An 11,506-nucleotide genomic window follows, 5' to 3' on the forward strand; every position below is an offset into this window, starting at 1 on the left:
TAGGTTCATGGAAACGCGGCGGCCATGTGGGTGGAGCTGGGGACGAGCGCTAATTACCTCCGCTTTATCCCAGAGTAATAATGGGTTCAATTGAGCTATATGATATACCCTGTTGGTGCGCGGGAGATGGATTTTATTTTTTTTTATTTAAATTTAAATTATTATTTTTTTTTTTGATCCCCCGCCTCATCAGCACATCTAGCGCACAGGATTATTTCCCGGGAACTAAAATAGACGCGGTCGGGGGAGATGAGCCGCGTGGTGGCGGGGGAAAAAGTGTCAACTTCACCGCTGTTAAGTCAGCGAGCCAGGACCGTCTTTATCCCCAAATCTTGGGACGAGTTAAACGCTGCCGCATCCGCACGCAACGCGCACACACACACACACACACATTGTAGAGCCCATTACCACATCATAGGATGTGCTCAATAGAAGGTTAGGCCATCGCATTGATCACTGGAAAGATGAAGGGACGGTCCAGTACTTTGGCTCTTCTGCTCTTAAATCCACTACCTGGGCCCCTCAAAGGGAAACCAGTGACTCTTTACGCTCTCTCATGGCCCCCCCCCAACGCTCTCTGTAGCCTCTTCAAACTGCAACACACTCTTCCTTGAACGGCTATTTAACTGCGGAACGTGAACGGAGAAACCAACGAAGGGGGCCGCCCCGCACAGCCCCGTTTGTTAACGTCGCCGCTGTGAAGGCGACGTGTCTTTGCGGCGCCGCGCTTTGACTATGATTGAAAAAGGGGCCCCGGGGGGAAATCTCCCAAAACCACGAGCAACCTCTTCCACCCACGAAAAATTAGGGCGGAACCGCTGAGAGGTTGGCGGCAATCATGTCCGACACAATCGGACTTGATCGCTAATGCTTCCGTCGCCGCAGCGGCGTTCGTCGTCGTTTTCTTATCTACATTTCTCCCACAACCGTAATCTGTGTCGAATCACGGCGGAGGAATTTACAGTCGAGCTAAACCTCATATCAACAACAATTTTTTTTTCAGTCGGTGACATTTGTAGACCTATCAAGCTGCTGGTTATAACCATATTAACAAAGCTTTTTTTTTTCTTTTTCGAAAGGGATTAATGGATTAAAGAGTGCACTGTCAAACCTGACAGAAATGGCACATTGGCTTTTATTTGGAGCACTCGGCTAATCTGGCGTCTTCGGGGTCCGCCAGGGTGCCTTCACCGATACAAGACGGACGGTCCTTCTTGCCCGCGCGGGTCGTTTTGGAAATGGCTTATTCGCGCGCGACACGTATGCGCTCTTTGCCGCGGCGTTGGCGGAGCGCCTCCAACCCGAGAGCGCCGCGCGTCCCGGTTTGGGAAACAACTGGCGTGTGTGAGCTGGCACACCTGGGGCGTGCAAAAAAGTTACCAAGAATGGAATCAAAAGTTTTGCCGGCAAGACAAAGCAGCCGTCCATAACGGAAGCAGGAAAGACACACATATAGAGCATCGTGTAAAGGGCATATTAATTTGGGGGTCTACATACTAAGGGGTACAGGCCCGGGAGTGTCAGCACAAACATACTCGGCGAGTGGACGGACTTCAATGGGGATGTGATCAGAAACAGAATCCTCCCTTCAGATGTGGAGTTCACAGGCTTGATTACACAGCCCCCCCCCCCCCCCCCCTTGCAATGCATACTGCAACAGATAACATTAAACACCCATGATTACACCCAGCTTTGAAATGCCCTGGACCGCGATCAATGTGATCCTTTTTTTTTTTTTTTTTTTTTTTAAGCACAAAAGAAAGACAGCTCAAAAAGTATTAAAACGCTATATCTCGCCGCGGCGCCATATTGTTGCTAATGAAATGTGAAGGTTTCGAGAGACGGGCAAAGACAAACAGGCGCTCGGGGGTCTCCTGGCACTGTGTTTGTCAAAATCTGAGGCATTGTGCTCCTTAGGCACGCTGATCAAATACCGCTTAATATTCTTTAACACATTCTCCAAATGCATTCTGTATAGTGTAAATCATTAAGCGAAGCCATTAAAAAATAATGGCTAATTTCTCAAAGATCATATCAAGCTGTTTCGGAGGCGCGGGCACGGACGAAGGCAGCAATTTCGGCTCCAAAGTGCAGGATTTAGGTGGATTGCGATCTTCGTTGTCAGGGTGAGATATTTGTAAGGAGAGGTCAAATGCGACGGTTGTCCACGCGACCCATTCCAGCACCTGCAAGGGTTTTGGGGGGCTGTAAAATGATTGAATTTCCCTTTTTGCAAACGATGACACAAGAGCAAATAATTCAAGCCATACCACAAAATGTGCGGTTTCAAACGCTGGTTATTGGCAGGAGATATGCATTATCACTCAAGGAGGTATTTTCCTGGCTGATTAGATCATAAGAGACCCTTTATAAGTCTTCAGTCTTCACTCCGAAGCCGGCTCAATCAGAAACTGCTGAAAAATTCTCTTACATAAGGCATTGATAATAAATGAAAAAAAGAAAGATGGGGAAAAAAATACATTTTTAAGAATCCTCCACATGGGAAAATTACAATGCATCAAAAGACAAAAATGCATTAGATATCGATGGGCAAGCCTCCTCTCCCTTCCACACTGCATTATCGACTTTTCAATCACGCTCCCTTTTTTTTTTCGGCAAGGACTGAAAAAAATAGTTTGAAGGCTAGGTATTTGAGGGCCTTGGGCTTAAGTTGACAGTGGAGCCCCAGTTGGGAAGTGTGAATAGAGCGCTGGTTTAATAAGCCCTGGTACCAGCTGAGCTACACAGGGGGCTGGCACCACTGACATCAGAAAACTGCAGTGCAGATGAAGATGAGAGGGAAATCTCAGAGATCAGTCTGGTTAACTCATGAGATCACGGGCGCTGGGACTTTATGTTCCTTTTTCACCATTTTACAGTCCGTAAAATGCTCCAAACAAAAAATTACGCCGCAAACAGTAATGGTCTTACGTAAGACCCCTTCTTCTGAATCCTATTGATTGTGAAGTCGTCAAAGGGCGGTTTAGGCTCTGACATGAAAAAGATTACCTTACTACTGTTCTTAGAGAAGGAACGAGTGACGCGAACCGCCCGTGTTTTCTCGCGGTGAAAATATTAATCCGGTGCCAGCACTTGATCCGTTTGAGCTGATTACATATCGCCACGTAACCTTCACAATCAATGCTCCCTTCGTTGTTTTTTTTTTCCCCCTATCGCGTTCATTGCGCGTTGTCGGCATCAAGGATCCGCGTGTGCCAAGCTCTTGTGCGGGTCATGTGCCTCACTTGGAAAGAGATTATGAATGAAATGAACCCGCTACTGGCAGACCAGACTAATGTGCAGCTGCTTCCAGTTTACCACGTGGGGTTGCAATTTTCCACGGGGAGAAAAACAAGGTGGAAAAGAAATTAAACACGTGAAGAGAGAGCTCCGTCTATTTTGAGAGCGGAATTAGACGGAGGACACCTACCCACCGTAGAGCCCCACTGATAAGAAGCCAGAGATTAGGGGGCAATCTCGACGGAGCCATGGAAGATGGAAGACAGCCAGAAGCTGTGAAAATAGAGGCGGATGAGAGAGGGGAACAAGGAAACCTGGTGGAACAAAAAAAAAAAAAAAAAGGAGGGGACACAGAGGTCTGATTGAAAAGAAAGCAAGTCGGGGCGCGTCGCCACCAATGGCTTGACCTGGGGAGGACGAGGGAAAAAAAAAAAAAAAGCCAGAGATCCAATTATAATCACACTTGGTCATCTTGCCACAATCACCAGTCACAGTCAGCATTGATGCAGAACTCGCCAACCATAGGAAAGCGCCGAGCTTTCTTGAAAAGGTAGGGGGTAGTCACGCGTGGGAGCGGCACAGTTCAAGTTACACAAGATGTCACACACGGTTATGATGATGCGTCAAACCGAGGACCTGATCTGACGGAGGGGCCGCGCTGCCGGGCTCAACCCAGGTAGGGCATAGCGGGGGACCCCCCCGAGAGCCGGGGCAGCGGCGATGGACTCCGAGGCGAAATGGAGATGTTTACATGAAATCGGCTGCTGTAAACCCTTTCCAAAAATGGCGCCCAATGCTTGTTGCTAGGCAGAGTGCACTAGAGTAAAGATGGCGGCCAACAAACGGCAAACTGGGAAGAGGGGGTCTCATCGGTTCGGATTCATGGGGGGAAGGGCGTGGTAAGGCTCAGCGGTTATGGAATAATACTTGTGCGTTTGCAAAATAATATGAAGACAGCCCATAATTAAGGGATGACAAATCTGTCTTTTGGCAGTATTGTTTTGAACTTTCACGGTGCTAACATGCAGTACACAGTTAAACTGCCTTCCCCATGCAAATAGAAGCACAATAAAAACACGAATAATGCTCAGTAATACCCTGTTTCCTCACACACACACACACACACACACACACACACACACACACACACACACACACACACACACACACACATACTTCATCCTATATACTTCATGATGTAGGGAAAACATTCCACTCATTTCATGATTTTTCATTTTATTACACAAAGTACATAGTGTGCCATTGACATTAACTAAATATTTACTCTAACCTCCAACCTTGAATGTCAATCAGTTACCAGTGCGCTGCTAAAATGCTGCTCATATAGGTACAGAGAAATACATACACATACACATATAGAGAAATGCTTAAAACCAAGGTGATTTGGTTGCTATAGCAATTGGTCGCACCTCAAGTTATTCCCAGTATTCACAAGCGTGTCATGTGTTTTACCCCAAACCTTAACTGAGGTCAAGTTATAGACAAATGAACAAAACACACGACAGAAACCCCAGGTAATGGGATTTTGGCACCTCCTCGAGAACAACTACATTTTAATTTCATTATGTTGAATTTTTGCTTGCTTAGATGGAAATAATTTCTTTCATTGAGGAGTCTAATTTGTTCATATTCAGGCGTTGCAGATAATATGACATTCTGGGCAACAACTATACTTTTACAGTCAGACGCTATTCATCCATCCAAACCAAATGCAAGAAACTGTACAGAGATATCCGAACTGATTTTTATAAGACGAAAGACCATTTCCATTTATATTTCATAAATTATAATACAGGGATTTTCCCAGCCTTAAAATAACCTATTTTTGCCAGTGAACATGTCAGAGATAAAGCATATTGCATTAATGTAGTAGACTTTTGGAGGAAAATATTTTGTTAATTCTTAGTGTGTTTAGCTCATTATGAACTATTGTGACCAGATGCTGTTATGGGGGATTTTTATTCCAACCTCACTTTACTTCTTATGGGTGTATTTGTGAGGGGGAAAAATACTGCAGTTTGCGTTTAATAAATAAGGGAAAATTAATGTCTACCATAAAAATGTCAGCCATCTTAACAACTGCGTGAAATGTAGGTCTGGACGAACATACTACAGATAATGAGCATAAAATCTCGACTAAGATCATTAAAAATTGGACCATATTCACTGTACCAGCTCAATTTGGCTACAACTTTTGCTGATAACATTATCTGGCAATCACTTACAATAAAAAATAAAATGCTATGATGTAATGCGCCCATTACACTTATTATAATGAAATACTACATTGGAACACCATGCAGTTAAAAGCTACAGACATTGGACCTGTGTAACCAAACTGAATCCTATACTTCCCGTGCCTGCTTTCGTAAGAGACGAAAGGAAAACAAGAAATGAGAACATTTGTGTTGTTCATACAAAATATATAAATGACACAAATTCAATAAATGAAATGAAACACATTGTGTGAAAAAAAATAGTCAAATACGGAATGTGTGAAGACAATCTGTTTTGTTTTTTTGTTGTTTATTTTTGCCATTTGATTAATTGTATTCTTTAAACGAGCGTCATTCCTAAGATCTAACGCGTCACCTCGGGCTTCGAGATGAGGAATGGACGCGTCATCAAAGCACGTTAATGACGCAATTGGACTGATCTGCACTTTGTTTAAGCGTGAGTCGACGGAAAATTGGTTGATGATCGTAATGTAAGCATATTACATTTGCTCCTAGAATTTTTAATTCGTTTGGCCGACTGTCTTATTTTATTTTTTCATTACAAAAGCTTTAACACTGGGAGTGTTCCAAGGCCTGATGCAATCCCATATTCCATGATGCGCAATACTGCAAACAAGGCCTCTGTGCTGGGCAATATTCTATTAGCCTTCCTAAACAAAGAACCTGCAGAGTCAGTGTCAGGAGCTTGCCATGGTGTGGCTTAATAACATACCATAATAACCTTATCAAAGGGAATACAGACGCTTCAATAAAATAGTGTATACATAATTAATTGTACAGTATGTACAGTAGAGTTGCAATTAGATGTTTTAACACATATCGTGGGCAGCTGTTTACAGTATGTTCACACTGATGAATGAAAAACTCGTTTATTTTTAAAAGAAACGCTGGCATGTGCGACGAGGAAGAGGATAAATGGGCTCTCATTAGTAAAAGGCCTCTGAGAAGAAAGCTGCTGAAATCCTTACAGCCTCATCACTTTTATCTCACAGCTACTGGTTATTAATACGGTCTATGCAAATACAACATGTACTGAGCCGATAGGCCTCAGTTCTGTGACAATAATACTGATCAATATTGTAGTTATTTGGGGTCTATAGAGAAAATATGGCCCAAAAAAAAATCTGATATTTATTTAATCTCGTGGCAAACATAAAGACATAATGTTTCTACACTTCCAGGGGCCACGTTTCACCTCGAATTACATTCAATAAAGTTACATTCAAAGACATTCGCTTAACAAACAACACCAGCCTGGAAGTCCAGTTCCTCTGCAGAATACCGAGGCTAATAAAAATACACATATTTCGTTAAAATGCATTTATGTCGTTACCTCGTGACGTATGTGACTTCTAAGGTAATTGCGTCACATTGGGCTACACTGACAATAAACCCCAAAGTCTGCACGTGTACAAAGTAGGCTGGACCTTCTAATTTTTATGTGCGCTTTTATATCTCTATTTTTTTTTATTTCGTTTATTTTGGGTGGGTCATAATGCACCTGAAAAACAATGTGACTCCGACTTTTTTCTTGCAATTTCTAAAGAGGCTCGCGTCATCACGCAACAGTTAAAAAAAAAATCATAATAATGTGCAGCCAAAGTTTCAAAGCGATCGATTACACGCCACAGCCTAAAAAATATGCACTGAAATACAGTTATTAATAATGGTGCAATACCTAATACAGAAGGTGGTATGTGTAATGCTACAGGTTTAATATGCAATATGCAGTTTTAATATACAATACAACAGTTGTAATGTGTAATACAGCGGTAACTTATAGACATTTTTCCAGCACCCTAACGGGCATTGAGGGACTCGAACAGGGCCCCTGAGGGCCCCGCAGGAGCATTGCTGCATTGCTTTGGTGAGAACGAGTCCACTCCGCTGTGACAGGTGTACCATCCATTCACGATGCTCTTCTGGAAGGGCGAGGGCGAGGCAGAGGGGAAAGTCCTGGAGCCTTGCGCAAAACCCGCCTGTCCGCAGGGGTACTGCGCCGCCTCGGACCTGTAGCCGCCCCTCTGGCCCAGCACGGGCTCCAGCAGGGGGGTCTGCTGCGACCTCTGAGTCGCGTAGTCCAGGCCGCCGTCAAACGCGTGATGGAAACGTGACCTCGGGGTCGAGTCATCTCGGATCTCCGGGGACAACGGGTCCTGACCCGGGGCGGCGGGCCGCGCGCTCTCGGCCGGGCCCCGGGCCTCGGGCGACCCGCAGGCCTTGGCGAGGCGCTCCGCCGCGTCGCCGCTCCCGGGGGCCAGGGTCCTGCAGTGGAGCTTCATGTGTTTCCGCAGGGAGCTCGGGTGGGTGTAGCACTTCTCGCAGCCGCGCACCTTGCACGTGTACGGCTTGTCGCTGGAGTGGACGTGGGAGTGCTTCTTTCGGTCGCTGCTGTTCGCGAACCTCCGGTTGCAGCCGTCGTACTCGCATTTAAACGGTTTCTCACCTAAAAACGTGCAGACAGAGATTAGGATTTATGCGCACACGCGGGCCCCCGCTCAACGTCCCCGCTCGGCCTCATAATGATCTGAGCGAAACGTAAAACAAATTATCTCGCGACTATAAATATGTCCGATATAATTTATCGACTCATTTATTACTATCACGGTGTCATTAGCCTCGAAGTCATGGAGCAAATGCTGAACCTAAGCCTGCGTCGTGAGCTTTTTTTTTTTTTTTTTTACTGGAATTGTGCAATAATGTGCAAATGTTGGTCCAAGCCAAATAAGCTCGATGGAGGAAGCAAGCGAGACTCACAACTGGTGGGGCCACGTCAATGGAATTGATCAGGAAATGATCTGGATGACAATGAGCATACTCAGCACTTATTTTGCACCCAGCTGTCTGTCGGCAGATGCATGTTTATGTTCGTTTCGGGTCATTATTGTCCTTCAGGGGGAAATTCAGTTTGCAGCAGAAAGGCACAATAGCACAAACAGTAAGGGCTGTACGAGTAAGACATGAAGCACACAATAGAACAATGGAGAGAAAAACCCATCATGGTGTGTATGGTGACTACAGCCCTTGCAAACTTCTGCATTCAGAGAACATATATGCGGGGTAGATGTCATGATAAAGATGGATCATTGGAATTATGAGTTGCATTTGATCGTTGTGCATTTGTTTTCATTATCACGAGAGTCACGATCGTTGATGACGTCCTCGTTGACGGTGATTTTGTTAGGCTCACGTATTTGTGATAATTACACTGGTGTAATGTTTCCCTCATATACCTCCACGTTATCTATAACACTATCAATTAAATTTGTGCGGTTGTGTGGCACGTCACGCCTCGTGTTATCACTCGGGCAATTGAAATAGACGCGCGTTTAATAAACACGTACACACCCTCTGATAATATATATTTAGCCTCGCTCGACAATCGCCGGCAGCCCGTGAAATCACGATTAAGCAACAATTCCCGTTCCTCTCCGTGGGAATATGAAAATGAATCCCCGCGCGCGGAAAGTTTGATTTTGTTTATTTCCCTCAGTGCTGACGCGCAGTGGGGAGAGTCGCGAGGAGCCTTGTGGGGCGCGTCAGCGTTACGTCACGACTCTCCGGTGTCCCACCCGTTATTTATTAATTTCACTGTGGGAGAAGAAGCCAAACAAGCAGGCCTCAACAGCCCCACTGCAGGGCCACTACAGGGCTACTACAAGGCTACCTGCCTACAGTTTACTTTACTACTAATAGTAACAAAAGAGACGATAACATTGATAAAGCTCTTAAAACCAAAGCTTTGAAATTATATATATATTTATATAAATATATAAATATATATATATATATATATATATATATAAAATTGTTATTACTATTGCAAAGCTTTGGTTTTAAGAGCTTTTAGATTAGCTAATATATATATATAAGCTGTAATATATAAGCTTTAAAGTTTTAAACTGTATGTATAAGGTATCAATGTTTATATTCGTATATCGGTATTTTTATTTAGAAATTAGCTACATCACAAAAACATTTTTTTACAACAACAATTACAGCCAAAATCAACAAGAACAGCAATGTAATCAAAAAACAACAAACAATACAAAACAAAAACAAAATAACAAAACAACAACAATAGTTATTCGTTATTGTTATTTATATATATATATATATATATATATATATATATATATATATATATATATATATATATATATATATATATATATATATGATAGGCAAGAGCATAGAATAAGGATTATATTGTGAGCGAAAAGTTAAAAAGTTTGGGATCTTAGCAGGACATTTTTTTCCTCAAAAAAAACCTATGCTATAAAATGTATTAATTTTCATATTTTAATCTGTTATTATTATCATTATATTATTTTATATATATTATATATTATAGTATTATCAGTTATTATTATTTATTTATTTATATTTATTATTGTTGCTATTATTATTATTATTATTATTATCATTTGTATTATTATTGTTGTTGTTGTTGTTGTTATTATTATTATTATTATTAGTAGTAGTAGTATTGTTATTATTATTATTATTATTATTGTTGTTGTTGTTATTATTATTATTATTATTATTATTATTATTATTATTATTATTATTATTATTATTATTATTATTATTATTGTTATTATTATTATTATTATTATTATTGTTGTTGTTAACCAACCTGTGTGAGTCCTCTTGTGGATCTTGAGATTCTCTGATCTCGCGAAAACTTTCTCGCAGCCGTGGAAGGGGCACGGGAAGGGCTTTTCCCCCGTGTGCACTCTGACGTGATTCACCAGCTTGTACTTCGCCTTGAAGGGCTTCCTCTCCCTCAGACACTCGTCCCAGAAACACACGTACTCGGAGTGCTCGGGTCCCCCGACGTGCTCCACCGTCACATGGGTGACAAGTTCATACATGGTCCCGAAGGTCCTGGCGCAGGGCGGCCTCCCACGCCCCTCCTGGTCCCGGCCCTCGCTCCACTTGCACACCAGCTCGTGTTTGACGTTTTGCTTGGGGCACCTGAGGAAAGCGTCGCCTCCTCCACGCTGGATCGCCATGTTGAGCGGCTTGTATAGACCCAGGAACTGAGTGACGAGCTGCTGACTGTTCCCCCTCGGGCTGATGCCCTGGCCGTAGGCGTGGGTCCGGGAAAGCAGGTCCCCAGGTAGACCCAGCATCACCTGGCCGGTCGCGTCGGCGGACGAGTGGGCCTGCTCGTGGTAGGCGGTGAAAAAGGCATGGCTCCTGCCGTCCATGCATCCGGAGAGGTCACGGTACCTCCCGAACCCAGCATGCTGGTGAGGTCTCGACGCCAGTGGGTCGGTGACGGGTGGCATGCCGGCTCCTTGGAGGCTGGCCCCAACGAGGATGCCCCTGGGGCCGTGCTCTAGCGGGTATCCAGAATCTGAGAAGTGGGGGAGCGGGTGGTCAGCACATGCACTGGACCTCGGCTCGGGGTAGTCTCGCAGACCGTGCGCGGGGCAGAGTTTTAAGGAAGGAGCAGCGGGGGGCCGCATGTGCTCCCCAGCCAAAGGTGGCGGCCCCACGCTGGGCTCACTATTACCCTCCCCGGGGTTGACGCAAGAAAGAGGGCAGCCACTAAACCTCGACAGACTTTTCATGTCTTTTTTGTTGTTGTTGTTGTTGTTGTTGTTGTTGTGAGTTTGGCTATGCCTTTGCAAAAATCAACCCACTCAGGGCACACCTAGGAATCCACGTCCCCATCCCCGTCTCTCTGATCTGCGCGTCACCCGTGCGTGAGACGCGCGGACTTCGCGGGAGCGGAGGAACCAGACTCGGTTTCGTTGGAGTCGGTGCGAGTCCCATGCCGCTCACTTTGCCCTCTTGATTTGCGGCAATAACCGTGGTAGTAAAAATGCTTGGGAGCAGGCCACGGTGCAATATAAAAGCACAGCGGGCCAAGCTGCTTTTAAAAAACACGCAGCCCTGGGATTGGCTGCGGCGCGCCGTGACTGACAGGCGCTGGGTTTGTTTTTAAAAAGGAACGCGCAGGCGATCGCCGCACGACTCCCTTTTCAAATATCCAA

At 44.5% G+C, this 11,506-nt stretch overlaps 1 protein-coding gene across 1 annotated transcript in view; it reads right to left on the reverse strand.

Moving 5' to 3' along the window:
- The window catches only part of zic6 (zic family member 6), a gene marked incomplete at both ends in the record, with an annotated part of 105,026 nt that extends 93,946 nt beyond the window's left edge, over nt 1-11,080 (reverse strand). The window contains 2 exons of the mRNA XM_080008703.1: nt 7,359-7,944; nt 10,138-11,080. Coding sequence (XP_079864829.1) covers nt 7,359-7,944; nt 10,138-11,080 — 1,529 coding nt within the window. The remainder of the gene's footprint in view (nt 1-7,358; nt 7,945-10,137) is intronic.
- Nucleotides 11,081-11,506: the final 426 nt, after the last annotated feature.

This window comes from Zeus faber (genome assembly GCF_960531495.2).
Source record: "Zeus faber genome assembly, chromosome: 10".
NCBI classification, from domain to species: Eukaryota; Metazoa; Chordata; class Actinopteri; order Zeiformes; family Zeidae; genus Zeus; species Zeus faber.